The 20,330-nt window shown below is 39.5% G+C and overlaps 1 protein-coding gene across 1 annotated transcript in view; it reads right to left on the reverse strand.

Annotated features, from left to right (window-relative positions):
* The window catches only part of EDEM3 (ER degradation enhancing alpha-mannosidase like protein 3), an 83,453-nt gene extending 72,251 nt beyond the window's left edge, over positions 1 to 11,202 (reverse strand). The window contains exons 1-2 of the mRNA XM_007937679.2: positions 11,042 to 11,202; positions 4,173 to 4,218 (exon numbers count right to left, since the gene is read on the reverse strand). Coding sequence (XP_007935870.2) covers positions 4,173 to 4,218; positions 11,042 to 11,202 — 207 coding nt within the window. The remainder of the gene's footprint in view (positions 1 to 4,172; positions 4,219 to 11,041) is intronic.
* Between the last annotated feature and the right edge of the window lie 9,128 nt (positions 11,203 to 20,330).

Genomic DNA, 20,330 nt, shown 5'->3' on the forward strand with positions numbered 1-20,330 from the left:
CCAGGATCTCCTACATAGATCTCCCTCTGAGTGGTTGACAGTGGTAGCCAGGCACCATCTAGTTCTTCTGGTCTCATAGTCATATAGGCTGAGGATCGCATGGTGCACCAGTCTCTTGGACTAATTGTTTCCACACATCTATGGTTTTCCTCATTCTTCTTTGCTCTGGACGAGGAGAGACCCATCATTGCATCCAGATGGCCGCTTGCAAGCTTTTAAGATCCCAGTCGCTACTCACCAAAGTAGGGAGTGGAACGTTTTGTGTAATATGTTATGCCAATTGAGCTTGATGTCCCCTGTGACTATGGTCCTAAGCCCACAGGTGCAACTACTTGCTCCCTCGGGGTAGCTGGCTGTGGACAAGAAGTGACAACAACCTTGTCCCTTGTCAGTTCTACTATACACCTGGGAATTCTTACAGAACACACAAATACACTTGTAGAATCATTGTCTGCCAACCCTATACATGGTCTGCCACACACCCCTGCATAAACATACCTAATAGTTCAGCCTGTCCACTCATCCATCCTCCTGTATATCAATGTTTGCTGAGGCTATATAAATCTTTACGGAAGTAGACCACCCCATCTTCCTTCCACGGAGCAGCTGATGGGTTTGAACTGCTGACCTTCTGGTTAGCAGACAAATGCCTTATTCACTATCCCACTCCTTAATAAATAGTAGAGATAGGATTTAAAATCAAACCCATCTAACTCCAAAAGATATACACTTTTACTTCCAAGCAAGCTAACAGTATTTCTGAGTATAGGAACTGGAAAAAATTTTCAACTAAATTCAAATAACAATTAAGAGGCACCTGGGCTAATATTTTAGAACGTGCTGGTTGTGAATTTGAAGTGTGAATTCTAGACTAAATCTTGGGTTACAAAGTTCACACAGATAAAGCATGGTAGAAGTACATTTTAAGAGTTACTCTTGTTGTACAGTAATTCAACATTTTAAAACATGTATTACAATGGACTATAAAAGGATGTGGTCCCACTGGAAAAATGGATGAAGATGCTAATTCTAGGGGTTCTCAGTCTCTAGAGTTGAAATCTTTCTCCCTAAGAACTTCTAAGTAGTAAGCTGTAGCAGAAAGCCAGTTAGGGTCTAATAGGAACTAGGCCAGGAAGTCCTCTGAGGGGTACCCTTGATACTTGCTCTGTCACAAATCTATTACATAAGTAAGTGTATTCAATAGTAGGAAAAAAAATGTATTGATATGGCTTTTTGCTATTTATATCTTTTACAGGACACGATATTAAAGATATTACACCTTATAAAGAAAAGATTCTATTCATCATGAGATATATTGAGCTGATCCAGCTATGTATCATTTTACTTAACTTTGGAACCAAATGTACACATTTATGGGACGGCTATGGTTTGATAAAGTAGCAAGCATCCACTCTCCCATCTCAAAACCATCTGCCTAAATAAAACACAAACCCACTGCCACCGAGTTGATTCCAACTTACAGCAACCTTATAGGACAGGCTAAGAATTGTCCCACAGGGTTTCTGAGGCTATATATCTTTACACAAGCATACCTCCTCATCTTTTCCCCATGAAGTGGCTACTAACCTTTTTGGCTAGCAGTCATATGCTTTAACCATGGTGCCACCAGAGCTCCTAACTATCAGTCTAGACTCGCTAAATTATGATTTACCCAACCTGAATTTGCCAGAGACAAATGATTTCTAAAGAGATTAATAAAGGAGAGGCTGAGCCCTTGAGAAAGAGTTTAAAACTGTATTTCTAATTAAAATTTTTAAATTGGGTTAAAAACATCTAAAATTTCATCACCATCAAGTTATAAATACATCTACTAAGAACACAACACATGCTCTTAAAAAGTGTGCAATATAAAAGGGAACAAGAATTATCAAATATAAAACATGTTTAAAACTACAAAAACAGATAAAACCAATACATTTAAATGTTCATAGATAATAACATTGATATAAGATATTTTGATTAATAGATAATGAAAAATAGATTCCCAGAATCAGTTGAAAACTATCTAAAGCAGAATAAATTAAACTTAGCTTTCTGCCAAACTTTTCCCTACCATATTTTATAGGAAGCAATCATTAAAAAAAAAAAAAAAAAAAAACCTGCTGACATGTTTTTAAAAGCAAAAACAAAGTTGTAAAAAGTAATTATCAGGATAATTTGATTAAATTACTTTCAAAATTACACAAATCTGCATGCAAAAGTATTTTTGAACTCTAAATGTGCTTGCTATTTCTTAAGTGAGCACTAAAACATGTCAGAACAATACGGATCAGCATACCTAGAAAGCAAAATACATTTCAATTCAAAAGGCACTACTGAGTGGGGAGGAGGTATCAAGCTCAATTGGTATAGCACATTACACAAAAACATTGTAGCATAGTGGCTAAGGCACCTGACTGCTAACCAGAAGGCTGGCAGTTCAAACCCACCAGCCACTCTTCGGAAGGAAGATGGAGCAATCTACCTCTGTAGTAATACTGCCTCCGAAACCCAAGGAGGGGTCACTATGAGTCAGGTCCAACTCGACGGCACATAACAACAACAACATCCTACTTTGGTGAGTAGCAACTGGTGTCTTAAAAGCTTGTAAGTGGCATCTAAGATGCAACAATTGGTGTCTCTTTGTCCTGAGCAAAAAAGAGTGAAGAAAATCAAAGATGCATGGAAACAATTAGTCCAAGGGGCTACTGGACCATGGGAAACTCAGCCTACATGACCCTGATACCAGAAAAACTGGATGGTGCCCAGCTACCATTGCCAACTGCTCAGAAAGTGATCAAAATTAGAGATCCTACACAGAATGGAAGCAAAATGAGGAAAAGTCAAAATCATAAGAAAGATCAAGCTTACTGGTCTAATAAAGACTGGTAAAACCCCTAAGACATGGATGGCCTCTACTCACCCTGTGGATCTGGAATTGAACTCACTTTCTGTGACCAACTAATAGGCCTATAGGAGCTCTGGCAGCACAGTGTATAAGGCACTTGACTGCTAACCAGAAGGCTGGCGGTTCAAACCCACCAGCCATTCCTTGGAAGGTTAGGCAATCTACTTCTGTAGTAATAAGCATGGGAAACCCAAGGAGGGGTCGCTATGAGTTGGATCTGACTCAGTGGCAGTGAATTTGGTTTTTGGTATGAGGTAAACTATTACATCAGGAAAATATACTCGTTAGAACAATCAACCATGACAGATCAGAAGGGCAGCATTTGTGCAGGGAAAAAGAACACAGGGCAGGAATGCATAGGAAAGAAGAACACAAGGAAAAGGTAACCACAGGAAAGAAATGGGAAGACAGCTGGTACATTGTGGGGACTGCAATCAAAGACAAGATACAAAATGTGTATGAACTATTGAGTGGAAAAAGATTTTGCTCTGTAAACTTTAACCCAAATCACAATGAAAGTTTTTTTAAAAAAAAAATCCACAACTGGACCATCTACTTCCATAGATACACCACCTCGGAAACCCAAGGAGGGGTCGCTATGAGTTGGAACCAACTCCAAGGCAGTGAGAGGATATAATTTGACAGGGGCTGGATGATAGTTTGTCTCTTCTGAGCAAGTTTTCTTCATTGTTATTGTTACTGTTGTGTGCTGTCAAGTTGATTAGACTCACAGTGGCCCTACAGAATAGAGCAGAACTGCCCTACAGGGTTTCCCAGGCTTTTCTCCCTCAGAGACTGGTGGGTTTGAACCACCAACTCTGGTTAGCAGCTGAGTGCTTAACCACTGTACCACTAGGGTGCCATCATTTTCTTCATAAAGTGTATAAAATAGTACTGTAAATCTTTTTTTTTTTTTTAGAAAACCTAAGAGAATAAGTTCCCTTATGGCCAGAGATATTATTCAATTCTACATCTATAATATCTAGCTATGTAAAGCACTCAATAAACATTGTTGATAGCATCAAAGAAACTACTTAAATAAAGTTTCATAATCTAATTTCAATTTATTCTTACCTACTCAACAAACAGTTCCCTAAGAACCAGTAATAGGAATAGTCTGTAAGACTTATGTTCACCCTGTTTTCTCGAAGTTAAGACTTCCTTTCTTTAAAAAATGCTATTAATTCAGGTTGCAAAATTCCCAACTGACTGCACCATTAATCAGCTCATATAAATAGTATGTAGAGATAAGCTTTCTACTTACCATATAGTTACCATAAGCATGATCAAACATTTCCAGTACTTGATTCCTAATTTTAAAAGAGCAAAAATAGAAAAGTTAAGTACATTCTATTTATTATCTTTCAAAAGATTAGTGCTACCTCATAAAATTATACCAAGAAAATACAAAAGAAAAATTCAGTTAGAGGAAGACAAGAATGGAGCCAGGACATCATGAACTTCCATAAACTCACCACAGAGTGGGGTCAAACTTTTACTATTTCTAGTCACTTAAGAAATTCAAGGAGCTCTGGTGGTGTAGTGGATAAAGCATTTGGCTGCTAAGCAAAAGGTCGGTGGCTCAAACCTACTAGACACTCCAAGGAAGAAAGATAGGGGAGTCTGCTTCTGTAAATATTTACAGCCTTGGAAACCCAATAGGGGTCACTATGAGTTGGAATCAACTTGATAACAGTGAGGTTTTCTTTTCTTTTTTTTTTTTTTTTTGGTTTTTATATAAACTCACTTGATAATTTTTTTCTAAAAAAACTGATAAATGATGCATGTTATATGGAGAAAAGTAAATCTGATGCTGAAAAACAATTCCTTAACACAATTATTTAACATACCTGTTTTGAGAGGGAAAATGTTGCTGTAGATCCCCAAATTAAACAATTATTGATACAAATTATTGCTTACACTACATGTACAAGCAATATAATAATTTCCTATATATGTGTATAGATATAAAGTAACACTGTTATCAAACCCGTCTCTTTCTTCCCCCTTCAAACTTAATAAATTATTAATGCTTTGGTGGCATAGTGTATAAGGCATTTGGCCACTAACCAGAAGATTGGCAGTTCAAACCCACAAGCTGCTCCATGGGAGGAAGATGAGGCAATCATTGGCAGTTCAAACCCACAAGCTGCTCCATGGGAGAAAGATGAGGCAATCTACTTCTGTAAAGATTTACAACCTTGGAAACCCAACGGGGGTTGCTATGAGTCGGAATGGACTTGATGGCAGTGGGTTTGGTTTGGTTTAATGTAAGCACATATTTATTAATATGTAGTTTGTCACATTTTCAAATAACATATTTTATCATGTACTCACTGCTCCTCTAATAATTTCTCAAAAGTCAAATAAATAGTATTAATTTCTAAAATGAGAAAACTAATACACAAAGAGATATGTGTGTTCTGGCTACTCCATTTCTCAAAATCTGTAAGATGACTGTTTAAAACAGATTTCTGATCCCCACACCAGATTTACTAAAACAAAATCTCTGAGGTTGGGAATCAAGGTGCTTTTAATTGCCAAAAAAAAAAAATCTCAATGCCGACAAGCCGACTCAATTGACTCATAGCAGCAACCCCTCCTTGGATTTCCAAAGCAGTATCTCTACGGAAATAAATTGTCCAGTCCTCCTTCCAAGGAGTGGCTGGTAGGTTTGAACTGCCAGTCTTCTGGTTGGCAGTCAAATGCCTTAGCCACTACACCACCAGAGCTCCCAAATTTGGGGGTGTGAGGGTTATAGGAAAAACTACAAAAATTAATGTATGACTGTATTGTTATTGTTGTTGTGTGCAGTTGAGTCAATTCTGACACAAAGCAATCCTATAGTACAGAGTAGAACTGCCCCATAGGATTTTGTAGGCTGTAATCTTCACAGGAGGAACTCTGGTAGCATAGTGGCTAAGTCACTTGCCTGCTAACCAGAAGGCTGGCGGTTCAAGCCCACCAGCCACTCCTCAGAAGGAAGGTTGGGCAATCCTACTTCCATAGCGATACTGCCTCGGAAACCCAAGGAGGGGTCGCTATCAGTCATGTCCGACTTGGCACATAACAACAACAACAATCTTCACAGGAGCATATTATGAGATCCTTTCTTCTACAGGGCAGCTGGTGGGTTCAAACCACCAAGCTACCTTTCAGTTAGCAGCCAAATGCTTTAACCATTGCACCACCAGGGCTTCTTAATGTTATGACTAGACAAAGACAAGCTGATCAGTAATTCCAAACCAAAGCAAACCTACTGTCATAGAGTTGATTCCAATTCATAGTGAACTTATAGGACAGAGTAGAACCGTCCCACAGGGTTTCCAAGGTTATGAATCTTTACAGAAGCAGACTGCTTCACCTTTCTCCCACAGAGTGGCTGTGGGTTCCAACCACCATCTTTTTGGTTAGCAGCTGAATGCTTTAACAACTACACCAACAGAGCTCCTGTTCAATACTTAGCAAGGGAAAAACAGCTTGATAATATTTTATCTGCTCTTACTGTTCCCAAAGTTCCAATCACTAATGGCAAGAATTGAAGCATGTACTAAATAATAAGGCTGGCTATATTTTTATTTTGCCTCATTGTTATATTACAATCGTCATTCTAAAACTGTAATTGTGGATGATTAAATGTTAGTAATAATAAAGCTAGCAGACATAAAAAAATGAATTTTCAAGTTTTGGCTGTTCCTACCAGAAAAATCAATCACACTCAAGTCTGTGAAATTAATAAACTAAACTCTGACATTTTTATTAATACTACCATCTAAAAAAAAAATCTAATCATTAAAAGCAAGATTTTACCACCACTTTGCTAAAACATTAATTCTTTATGTGTTTACATGTACAACAGACTATGGATGAAGTCATTTCAGAAATTATGGAGATATTTTAGAGAATCTCTCCAGACCTTTCTTTATTATACTACAGATGATAAATATCTCTCAAATTAGCCAGCTACATAAGCTAAAAAAAAATTAAAATGGCCCTTTAAAACACTGATATCAATAAAAAGAATACAGAAAGTCTTCTTTTTCCTCCCCCTGAAATGGAATTAATACAACATTACTGCCAAGAAGTAAGGGTAGTGCCTAGACATGTGTATTACAACTTCAACTTGCTAATCAAACTTTGCAAGCATTCAATTTCCAAAATTATGAGTAAATCATGATTGCATACAAGGACACCCTGTTTTCCAATCCTTACATTTATGCATCATACAATCAGCAAATTTCCTAACACACACTTCAAAACGGAAATATTTAATATTCAGTTGCTCTCTCTCAGACTTACTATAAAGTCTAATAATACTATATTTAAATACAGAAAGTAACATTACTAAACATAAAAAGTGTTTCCATTAGGTTTCATATCTCTTCAACAATTGGATAAATATTTATTAGGAATAAAATCTACAGTCCAAAATAGTCTTCATTTTAAATTAATTCTTGTCAGTTTTTTCTAAAGTTACTTGCCTGCCAACTGTGCTACAGAAATTGGACTGTTTTAGTCTTTATTTTTTTAAAAAATATTAAAACATAACACTGTGGTCCAAACAATTCATTGTTTGACTGTTACCTGAAAGGTTGGCAGTTCAAACCCACTCAGAGACACCTTGGAAGACAGGCCTGATGATCTGCTTCTGAAAGATCATAGCCTTGCTACATGGAGTAGTTCTGCTCTATATACATGGGGTCATCCTAAGTTGGAATACGCTCAATAGTAACTAACAACACACATTTAAAAATCATACAACAATGTATTCCAAGGAGGAATGTATACATATGACCAGGTAAATAACTTCACAAATTATAAACTGCAAACAACTGAACAACTGCTTACTATCCAGGATAATTCCAGTCTTTATCATCTATTTGTTTTGGAGGGTAGTGAAAGAGGTGAGGCATTTTCTGCTTTTTATCATAAATCATTATTTGGGCTTTTAAAAAATCATAGATTGTAAATCTAATGAATCAGAGTTCAATTTCCAGAAAATTCCCAGAGGGGAAAAGCGGTCATGTAATTGTGTACTTGTGGCTTATACCTCTAGACTCTTAACTCTGCTCTTACCCTAGAGTAAGGCAATCTAAATTAACAAATCTAATTGTCATTTCACCTTACATGATCTCAAAACTTTGAGCAGAAATCTCACATCAATTTGATTGGATTTTTCCAGTTTAAAACGAATTCTAGTCAAAAATGAGTTATCCAATGACTTTTCAAATAATTTTTTTTTAATTTTTATTATAGTTTGGGTGAAAGTTTATAGAGCATTAGTTTTACAAAGAAAGATTTTTTAATAAGGAAAGGGAATGGTAGTCAAATAAGATAATTGCTATCCACACAAACTACATTTTTTTTTTTCTTTTTTCCTTTCCAAATATTATAGAAGTGTAGCATACTGAAGAAAACACGGGCTCTGGGGTCAGACAGACCCAAGTGTGAATACTGGCATCACTTACTAGCTCTGTGACCTTGAGCAAATCAGCCTTGACTTTCAATTTCCTCATCTATAAAATGAGGATGCATCCATCTCATTTAGAAATGGTGAGATATATAGAGTTAGCATACATAAAGTACCTGGTACAGAGTATTGTGTAAAATAAAGTTATCAGTGAAATATTAAAATAATAGTTTTTTAACATTAAAACTTAAGACAATTAATAATTAGGGTTTGCTGGCCATTTTGTTTTGATAGCTGATACTTTATCTCTTTTCCTTCCAAAGACCTTTACTGCTGTTTTATTTAAAAATGAATACAGGCCTTTTCTACCAATTTAAACTACAAGGAAATACATAAAGTAAAACCTGATGGCCCCATTCCTCTCCATCCTAACCCCATGACATAATCATTCATTTCTCACTTTTTTCTGGATTTAGACTTCTACTTAAAAAATATGGGATAGTACTATATCTATCATTTTATAACTGGTATATTCTTTTTCCTTGGGGTTATATTATGGATTGTCATCTAAAGATTTATCTCATTCTCTTTCATGTTTGAGTATTATTCTATAATACGCATGTACCATATTCAGCAGCTATTTCCCTCCAAAGAACGGTTCCATTCTTTCAAAATGAACATCCTTATACACTTGGCTCCACATTAACAGTTCTTTTATTTTGTAAGGTAAATCCCCAGACATGGAACACATGGCTCAGACAGTATGCGCAACTTAAATTTTAGCAGACATGATCAAAAAACTATAGTAATTTACACTCCCACCAAGTGTTTCCTCACATCTTAACTAGCCAGTAGTATCCATGTGTTTTATTTTCACTAATCTGATGGGCAAAATCCAGCTATATTGTTTTAATCTTAAATAGAAAAAATAAAACACATGGATACTGCTCACTCATCTCAAACTCATAGAGTCGTGATGAGTACGAATGAGTAGTATCCATGTTTGATTTTCTCGAATTTGAGGGCAAAATCTGGCTCTCCTATTGTTTTAATCTGTATCTCTCACATTTGTGAAGCTGAGTAATTTTCCATGTTTAATCACCATTTGCATTTCCTCTTCTGTTTATTAACTGTTCATATCCTTTGCATTTTCTACAAGGTTTTTGGCTTTTTTTTTTCTTATTCATTTGTGAGATCTCATTGTATATTAATAATATTGACTCTGAATTAAATGCTGTAAGCCTAAAATAATTTTTATGACATTTTCAAGACTAATGAAATTACTCTGAGTGAACAGGAATATTTAATTGAAGCTTTTGAATAATACCATCAAACATTCTGTTCTTCAGTCATGAGCCACATAATGTCCATTCCAGTACTGTGTGACCATGGTCACTGTGTGACCACATATATGTCCATGGTCCCATGAGGTTATAACAGAGTTCAATAATCCTGATCAGACAACGAGGCACAGAGAACGGGACATAGCAAACACAACAGCATCCCACATGCAACATGTGTACCTCACGTCTTCTGTACACAAAGCGATTGCACTGCCAGGTATATAATGGTATGGTACACATATAACCTATAATACATATGTCTTGCAGTCATAATAAATGCTTTTATTGGATTGTGTATGTACCGTACTGTACTTTCTATCTAAAAAGTTTACCATAGAACAGTGTATACTTTGACTCACTGGCAGCAGCATGCAACCTTGTGTATCCTGCGTCTCTTGAGTGTTGTTGCATTATCACTCTGTGTAATTTTCTTTCAAAACTATAACTGTCAAGTGCATCATGGCTCCCAAACACAGCAAAACCAATGCCAGTGATTAGAGAAGTTATCAATTTGGAAGTGAAACAAAAGTTATTAAACATGTAGGTGAACAATCAATTTTGGCAAATCCCACTGGACAATCACAAGATCCTCAAAAACAAAGAAAAATTTCTCCAACCTGTTAAAGGATCTGCTAACTGAAAGATAAGACTACTGAAAATGCGAGAGGGATCTATATCAGCTATGGAGAAATTGCTAATAACGTGGATTGAGGACCAAACACAAAAGCGAATGCCAATTAGCACTGTTAAGGCACAAAGCTTTTTCCAGATGCTTAAAGAAAAAGCAGGTCCAGCCTACTATTATGGTATTTGCAGATCGTCAAAATCACATAATTTCTTATTTCACAGACCATATGGTGGATGTTAAGAGGTGCATGACTGTATTATGAAAATATATACAAGAAAACACTTAAACAGTAAAATGTGTAAAGTTCAGGTTCCAATAAACGCCCCCTTTCCGTTAACAGGTGTAAACACTATTTCCTTAACTACTGTGAGATCAACATTTTTCTAGCTAGAGCTAGAAATCCAAACCATGCCTCCAACGAAAGGCAGCCAACTGGAAGACTCTCCCAGACAGCAGCACGAGTTGGAGCCCCCTTCACCGGCCACTGACATGGCAGCTGCTCTGACACTCAGCGGCTGTCGTGAAGAAGCCCGATCATGTCACCGACGACACCCTGACAGCCCCCCCGAGGTCACATCGCAGGCTGTGGTCCCACCTTCCCGGACCCTATCCATCCTGCTAGGGTCCTCACGCAGCGACAGCTGTCCCGGTCGCGACAGGAAAGGCCACTGCGTTCCTGAGTAGCAATGACAGGAGCCTCGCCTGCGGCCAGCCTCAAGGGAAACTCACCCCAGGCTACCAAGCACCCTTACCCAAGCTTCTGTTTCTCCTCCTTACTCATAGGCGAGGCCCCTGCCGTCCACACGGATGTGGCCGAAACCAGGCAGAGGGCGGCCGTCGCCGCCACCAGGCTCCATGGCGCTCGCTGGGGGACCGGGGACCCAAAACCCGGGCCGCCGCCGGCTTCGCTCATGGCCCCGCGGTTCCGCGCACGCGCAGCTGCTACGCCCGGCCGGTGGGACACATCTCTGGACGCCGGTAGCGAGGGGGCTGCAAGCCAAACGGTGGGCGGGATGCAGAGTAACGCTGGTGGCTGTCTTCACCGAGCTGTTTCCCGAAACCACCGAGCCGGTCCCCAGCGCCAGCGCTGCCACCGCCCTCCGCCCTCAGCAGCCTGGGAGCACCTCCCCCAGCTTTCCGGTGTCGTAGTCTAGGAAACTGTCTCCCCCAACGCTACTTCCGGGTAGGGCCGAAGTGGTTGAGCCTCGACGCCAATGGGGACCTGATCGTGGCAGGGCTGGCTCCAGCGACATGAGTGGGCATTGGCTGACAAAAGTGAGACGTGGACAAAAGGAGGAACTGAGGCGTGTCCTCTCGCTTCTGCCCTCCTCAGCCCAGCGAAATCGCGATCCAAGGACTACCCATCCCAGGGTGCACTGCTTCCTCCACGGCTCTCCATACGTCTGACAGGGAGCTGCCGGGGTAAACTTCCACCCTGTGGGGCGCGCTGCACCCTGGGACGTGTGGTCCTCCCAAGGGTCAAGGGCGGTCCCTGGCATCTCTCTTACTCCAGCCCCTTGCTGTCACCCCTCCACCGTAGGCTGCTGAGTCCGGGGTAACCAGTCAAGCTATTTACCCCTTGTCCTGCGAATGACGTTTCCCTGAAGACTGGCAGGATGAGGCTTACGTGTCCCCAGGTCGGTGCTACATGCAGGCGTTGTCCCCTGCCTTCAGGGAACTTACAAAATGATAGCGGGAAAAGAATTGAGCCTTTGACAGCATCGTTCTAAGAGTTTTACGTACATTATCTCATATACTCTACTCAAGTCTAATGATGATAGTGAGTACTATACTATCATCTCCATTTTGCAAATGAGGAAACAGGCGTAGAGAAGTTAATTAGCGAGCCCGCATCCCATTGGTGTATTAGGTTCAAACCAACCTGTATGACTCGGGTGCCCTTGCACTTAAGCACTGCGCAGCATTACCTGGATGAAGGCCTAATGCATGATAAGTGTTAAACCAAAAATCATATTAAGCCAATAATCGAAATTGAAGTTTATTTAATATGAAATCCATTGCCATTGAGTAGATTTGGACTTCCCATAGAGTTTCCAACAGGGCTTTGAACCGGTTTGAGCTTGGTTCTTCATCGTAGCTAACTAAATGAAACTGGAACAGACACGAATTTTTTAAATTTGGGTGATTTACAACACTAACCGGACCTGGAAAAATTACAAGGTGAAGCCCTCGCATGGGAGACTCAGAAGAGGCATAATTAGCCTTCTCAGGTGCCTGTGTATGATGTTGGGTTATTGCCAGGGTTGTGGAGCGCAACACACATGCAAAGCTGTGCTGCTGGCTACCATCTTTGTGCCCGGGATCACTGCTTTTGACTCAGCCCGCCAAGAGATTTAGTTGCTATGCAGTGCACGTGCTGCCCTTCTAGCAGGTTTTCAACCCATAATTTTCCCCATTCTGGTTAACATTCTGGTTCCCTCGCGTTTTAAAATTTCTAGTCTGTTCTGGTGTCCGTTGGTCGACCATGACTGAACTGGGCTGAAATGGTTCGAAGCCCTGGTTTTCAAGGCTATAATCTTAAGGGAAGTAGGCTGCCACACCATTCTTCTGCACATCTTTTTATTATTATATAAACACTGTTCTGGCCCTGATTTCATGACAATGTTGATAGGGTGGGGTATAAGAGTCTTTGGGGTTTTTCTCATCTTGAGAACATTTTTTACTCCCTAATTGAAATGTTACCTTGATTTGCAAATCATTTATTAGTAATCAATAATAAAGCACTCAGGGAGCTCTGGTAACATAGTGCCTAAGGCACTTGACTGCTAACCAGAAGGCTGATGGTTCAAACCCACAAGCCACTCCTAGGAAGGAAGATGGGGCAATCTACTTCAGTAGTGATACTGCCCCGGAAACCCAAGGAGGGGTCGCTATGAGTCACGTCCGACTCGAGGGCACATAACAACAACAACAACAATAAAGCACTCAGCTGCTAACTGAAAGGTGAGTGGTTCAAACTCACCAGTCACTGCAGGAAAAGGATGCAACAGTTTGCTTCCGTAAAGATTTACAGTCTTGGAAACCCTATGGGACAGTTCTACTCTATCCTATAGGGTTGCTATGAGTCAGAATTCACCTCAATAAATATGGGTAAAGTAAGAACTAGCAATGAGTTTTGATGATTCAGTCCCAGGTAAATGATTGGTAAAATAACAAGTGGTGTTGTTGTTGTTGTTGTTTGCCGTTGAGTCGGCCCCGACTCATAGCAACCCCTCCTTGGGTTTCCGAGGCAGTATCACTACGGAAGTAGGATTGCCCAACCTTCCTTCCGAGGAGTGGCTGGTGGGTTTGAAACACCAGCCTTCTGGTTAGCAGTCAAGTGCTTTAGCCACTATGCTACCAGAGCTCCTAAAATAACAAGTAGTTTCCTCTTAAAAAAATCGTGTGTGTGTGTGTGTGTGTGTGTGTGTAGAAAATTAGATAGGTGTGAGTTTTAGGCGCTTAGGTGACCACAGCTAAAAAAATCGTGTGTGTGTGTGTGTGTGTGTGTGTAGAAAATTAGATAGGTGTGAGTTTTAGGCGCTTAGGTGACCACAGCTAATCTTTATTCATCCCTTCAGCATCAACTTCGGCATCATTCCGCTCTCTTTCTGGAAACCTATTGATCTGGGATTCTGTCACTTTTCTTCCTCCTCTTACCACTCTCACAAACCTTTCTGGCAATATCAGTGACTCCTCTTCCTTCACTACCCTTATCTGTTGTTATTGTTATTTGTCATCGACCTGACCCATAGCAACCCCTCCTTGGGTTTCCGAGGCAGTATCACTATGGAAGTAGATTGCCCAACCTTCCTCCCAAGCAGTAGCTGGAGAGTTTGAACCTCCAGCCTTCTGGCTAGCAGTCAAGTGCCTTAGGTGCTATGCTATCCTTCTCTACTCCTTAAAATACAGGTGTTCCCTTAAGATTTTCCGTTTGTCCTTTTCTTTTTGTACTCTAATTATTCTTCCTTGGGGATTTCTTCCACTGGTATGGATTCAACTATCATCTCTCTGTGGTTGATTTCTAAATCAACATCTGTCCTAGGCCCACATTGTTGTTTTTAGGGGCTGTCAAATAAATTCCAACTCATAGAGACTGTATGTACAAGAGAATAAAACACTGCCTGGTCCTTCACCACCCTCAAAATTACTGCTATATTTGAACCCATTGTTGCAGCAACTTCATCAATCCATTTCATTGAGGGTCTTTCTCTTTTTTGCTAACCCTCTGCCAAGCATGATGTCTTTCCCCAGGGATTAGTCCCTCCTGATAATGTGTTCAAAGTACCTGAGACAAAGTTTTACTATCCTCACTTCTAAGGAACACTCTGGTTGTTCTTCTTCCAAGACAGATTTATTTGTTCATTCTTCTGTCAGTCCATGGTGTATTCAGTATTCTTTGTCAACACTATAATTCAAATGCACTGATTCTTCTTTGGTCTTCCCACACTACCACCTTACTAACAGGGGGCTCTGGTGGTGTAGTGCCTAAGTCATTTGACTGCTAATCAGAAGGCTGGCAGTTCAAACCCACCAGCCACTCCTCAGAAGGAAAGTTGGGCAGTTTGCTTCTGTAGTGATACCACCTCAGACACCCAAGGAGGAGTCACTATGGGTCGGATCTGACTCAACAGCAGTGAGTTTGGTTTGGCTTTTGGTTTACCCAAAGATAGCTCAAATGAGGTATTTTCCTTGTTTCAAATTAATGCCAATATTAATCTTTAAATGTGTCAGAATTATCTTCAACTCATCTTTCCCCATGGTCCAAGCCTAATCATTTGTCAATTTGTATAAATTTTACCACTGCTATCTTTCAAGTCAAGGACCTCTGGTGGTATAGTGCCTAAGGCATTTGATTGCTAGCTAGAAGTTTAGTGGTTCAAACCCACCAGCCACTCAGCAGAAGGAAGACTGGGCAATCTACTTCCCTAAAGATTTACTGCCTCAGAAACCCAAAGAGGGTCACTATGAGTCAGAATTGCAGAATTGACTTGATGGCAGTTGAGGGCTTTTTTTTTTTTTTTTTAATTTTTCAAGTCACTACCTTTTTTTTACTCCCACTTCTGCTCCAGTTTTGGGCTTCATCGCCTCTTTTATGAACCATTGCAATGGCCTTTTACGTGATTTCCCTGCCAACCTATTCTCTACATTGCTACAAAGTTAACATTCAAGGACATCTGCAAACCCAATGAAGACTTTCTCACTTCTACCCTTGCCTCGTGCTCAAATCCTGTGAGATAACTAACATAGATAAACTCTCATCCTATATACTTTAAGTGCCTTTGCTCACATTATCCCCTCTACTACCCACCATCCCTGTTTGTGGAACACCACATTAAGGAGAGGCTCAGATTCCATCTCCACAAAACTTCCAGTCAGAAGAAGTTACCCTCTCCTCTGCTCTTTTATTGTATTCTGCATTTCTGTTACTGCATTTTTCACAGTCTGACACATCCACAAATTGTGACTACTTGAAGCATATTGACTTTGGCTTATTTCCTTATGCATTTTGCAAAACTCCTAAAAGTGTGCTCTCCTGTTATAGATAATAAATATTGAATATACGTATTTGTGCTTCAGTTTCCTCATCTATAAAGTGGGAATAGTGTAGTCTTTTGATCTACTTACATGGATGCCTTGAAAACACATGAAGTCATTTCTGTACATGTTTAATTTTATTGTTTTTTCTTTTTTCTGTTTTGTTTTGTTTTTTTACAGAATTGGTTCCATCCTGGATCCTTTTCAGCAACCTGAATGATGAAGGTAGCCAAATAAATACCTGTGAGTTGGCCTTGGCTCTGGGTATATAGAACATGACGAGCTAAAGGTCAACACCAAACATCCAGTATTTGAGAACTAGGAACAAAGAAAACAGAAAAAGTCAATGACTCCAGTGATATTGAAATACAGCCAAGTCAATTATTTGTAGTGGATTATTGTCAATACCTCAGTTTTCTTTTTCTTCCTACAAGTCAAAATTGAATGTTAGCTATCATTAAGAAGTAACATAAGAAAGAAAAATACTGGCTTTTAATGTTTAGAATTTTCTGGTTTTTCTTTTTTTTTTCCCCCCTTAATTTGTTTATTTTCAGGCTAACACTGCATTTTTAAAAGGTATGTGGAGAACCTAGAAAAGATTCTTTATTGACTTATTAAAAAATGAACATCTTTTATCTCATACTGAAATTCCTTGATCACTGAAAAACTGTAAGAAGAAAAACTGGTGTGGTCTAAAAATCATTACATCTTACCATTTCTAAGGTGGACCCCATGGAAGTGAAAGGAAATGCATTCACAAAATGTATTTAAGAAGAGAATCTGCTTTAGCCCCTTAGTGGAAGTAATATAAATTCCTAGCTGAGTGGCAGTTTATGAATACTAGGAAAATATTACATTCATTATTTTGAAACCTACACACAGTATTTTAGCACCTGTACACTTCATGATAAAAAGGATAAAGGAGTTAATCAACACAGGCTTGGTATTATACAGGGAGAAAAGCACTGTTGCTTTTGAATGCACATGAAGAGAATAAGAACAAGGTCTCTTAAAGAATATGGAACAGATGTGTAAAGCCCATAAAAAGTAGAAAGAAGTAAGAGCAATTTATAAATGCCCTTTAACCGTTTAATAAGAGTTTGCCTAACCTTGTAGCTTATGTAAATATGTATGGTCACCTGGTGTTCTCTTTACTTTCCTGTCAGAATACTATAGGAGATAGGGAAGGATAGTAACCCTGGGTAGGACCATATGGATTCACAAACATAAAAGAGAGGCTCCAGTTTAATATTATTGCTCAGAAATACTCTCAGGAGGCTGGGATCAGCTGTGTAAGACTGGTCACAGAGCAGCAGTTGTCCCTAAATACTTGAATTCTTTAGCAGACAAATCTAATTACTCCTAAAACTCTGGTGTGGAATTTGAAAGAGGTAATTTTGTCATTCTTCAAATGGCTTTTCCTATTCTCTGATAGTGTATAGAATTTACAGAACATTTTTCTTATTGAGAATCCAGTCTTACAAACTTAGAATGAAGACTGTACTTGCTCTATTTCACAACTCAAGAACTTAAGGGCCTAGAAAAAGCACTTCATGAAGAAGGTACTCAGTTAATGTTGCAGGCTAACCTCCTACGTGGCTGCCTGACTGACTTATCCAAATTCCTAGGAAAAGAATGAACAATTCAGGTGATTCATTACCCTACAAAAATCTCTCCAGGGCTTTTTTCACTTCTCAATCATGATTTGACATCAAAATTACTTCAATTTCAGATTATTCTCTCACTTCGCTTAGTGACACCACCACCAGCTCTTTTTCAGGCAAAAAAAGTTTGCTCCTAGGTCAAGTGTGGAACTCACTCTATGTTTAGGTCTCTCGTTTAGTAGCCATTTTCCATTTACTTCGTATGTTAGAAACAAACCCAAGTCAATGGATCCTCACAAGCAAGTGGATCTTTCTCCTCTGTTAAATGCAGTAGTTCCCACTTAGCATTTTATTTTAGTCTGGCCTTGAGATTTTTAATTCAGCAGCATTCCACACATGTAGTAGTGTTGTTATGTGCCATGGAATCATAATGACCCCATGGAACAGAGTAGAACTGCCCCATAGGGTTCCAGTGGTTATATTCTTTACAGAAGCACATCACCACATTTTTCTCCCACAGAGCTGCTAGGTGGAGTCAAACTGCCAGCCTTTTGGTTAACAGCTGAGCACCTAACCATTTGCAAGACCAGAGCTCCTCACACATGGAGTATATCTACTCCCATCGAATCAATTCCAACTCATAGTGATACAGTATAAACCAAAACCAAACTCACTGCAGTCCATTCCAACTCATAGAAACCCCCATTGGGTTTCTGAGGCTGTAAATCTTTATGGAAGTAGATCACCCCATCTTCCTTCCGTGGAGCAGCTGGTGGGTTATGAACCCCTGACCTTCTGGTTAGAAGCCAAATACCTATAGTGGCTAAGAACTCCAGCTTTAAACCAACTCTGCCAATTGTTAGCCATGTGACTGTAAGCAAATTCCTGAATTGCTTTGTGCTGTAGTTTCCACATTTGTTAAGTGGGAATAAGAATAGTACCTACCCTGTAGGGATTTATTGGGCTCTGGTGGTGTAGTGGTTAAGGCATTTGGCTGCTAACCAAAGGTTGGTGGTTCAAACCCACCAACTGCTCCACAGAAGAAAAATGAGGCAGTCTGCTTCCATAAAGATTTACAAACTTGGAAACCCATTGAGGTCAATATGAGTCAGAATCAACTTGATGACAGTGAGTTTGGTTTGGGTTTACAGGATTTTAGGAGGATTAAATGATTTAACTGTTCTGGGGCACTTAGGCCTGCACCTGGCATGCAATAAGTGCTTAGTAAATGTCAGTAGTATAGAGCACTTGTTTGCGTAAATCACTATTCTAAGTGATGTCACATGTATATAGTAAAGCATGCTGCTCTCATCAGCTAACCATCATGTGGGCTTGGCACTGTTGGCTATAAAATAGGAATAGTTATGGTATGGAGATAGCATAGTGTAGTTAAGTGATTAAAGGCATGGCTTTTGAAATAGAAAGACATGAGTTCAAAAGCAAGATCTGTCACTTTCCTAATGAAGATCAAAGACCTCATGTTATCAGGAGGGACCAGTTCCTGAAGAAACAAACAGCCTTCACTATGGATTATACCCCAACATAAAGAAAACAAAAGTCCTTACAACTAGGCCAGTAAGCAACTCATGATAAACAGAAAATATGATTTAAGTTGTCCAGGATTTCATTTTACTTGGATCCACAATCAACACCTATGGATGTAGCAGTCAAGAAATCAAAAGATGTATTGGGCTTGAAAGAGATCTGCTGCAAAAGACCTCTTTAAAGTATTAAAAAGCAAAGATGTCACTTTGAATACTAAGGTACATCTGACCTGAGCCATGGTGTTTTCAATTGTCTCATATGCATGTGAATGTTGGACAATGAATGTTGTCATTAGGTGCCGTCGAGTCAGCTATAACTCATAGCAACTCTATGTACAACAGAACAAAACACTGCCTGGTCTTGTGGAAGCCTCACAATGAATAAGGAAGACCAAAGAAGAATTGAGGTATTTGAATTATAGTGTCAATGAAGAATATTGAATATACTATGGACTGCCAGAAGAACAAACAAATCTGTCTTAGAACAAGTATAGCAGAATGCTTTTTAGAAATGAGTATGGCAAGACATTGTCACACATATTTTACCATGTTATCAGGAGGGACCAGTTCCTGAAGAAACACATCATGCTTGATAAAGTAAAGGTTCAGTGGATAAGAAGAAGATTTTCAACAGGACAGATTGACACAGTGGCTTCAACAAGGGGCTCAAACATGGTAACGATTGTGAAGATGGGGCAGGACTGGCATGTTTCATTTTGCTGTACATAGGGTTACTAAGAGTCAGAACCGACTCTATGGCAACTAATGACAGCAACAATTATAAAATGCAGTAATTGTAGGAAGAAAGCTAAAACCAATACTATATTGAAATTAAGCGATGTTTTCATCTATGATTCCCCCTGGTGGTACAGTGGTTAAAGCTCTTGGTTGCTAACCCTCAGGTCCACACTTTGAACTCATCAGCTGACCTGCAGTTAGCCTGCTTCCATAAAGATTTGCAGCTTAGAAAACCCTGTGAGGCAGTTCTATTCTGTTGTATAGGGTTGCTGTGAGTCTAATCAACTTGTAGCCAGTGGCTTTGGTTTGATTTTATGCCTGAGAACGTTTAGTTTTGGGTTTTTCTCCATCTATACTTGCCTTGGAAACACTAATGGGAAATTTTGTAACATAAAATAGCATACCTTTGGTGTACAGTTAAGTTTACTGTCAATTGTAGGGCCTAACTGAAATGCACCCTTCTAGGATGCATTGTTTTAGTGCCAGAAGATGAGCCCCTCAGGCCAAAGGCACTCAAAATACGAGAGGGAAAGAGCTACTTCCTCAAAGTAGAGTCAACCTTAATGACATGGATGGAGTAAAGCTTTCAGGACCTCCATTTGCTGGTGTGGCACGAT

This window comes from Orycteropus afer, unplaced genomic scaffold (genome assembly GCF_000298275.1).
Source record: "Orycteropus afer afer isolate SDZICR_OR568_19922 unplaced genomic scaffold, OryAfe1.0 scaffold00043, whole genome shotgun sequence".
Taxonomy (NCBI): domain Eukaryota; kingdom Metazoa; phylum Chordata; class Mammalia; order Tubulidentata; family Orycteropodidae; genus Orycteropus; species Orycteropus afer.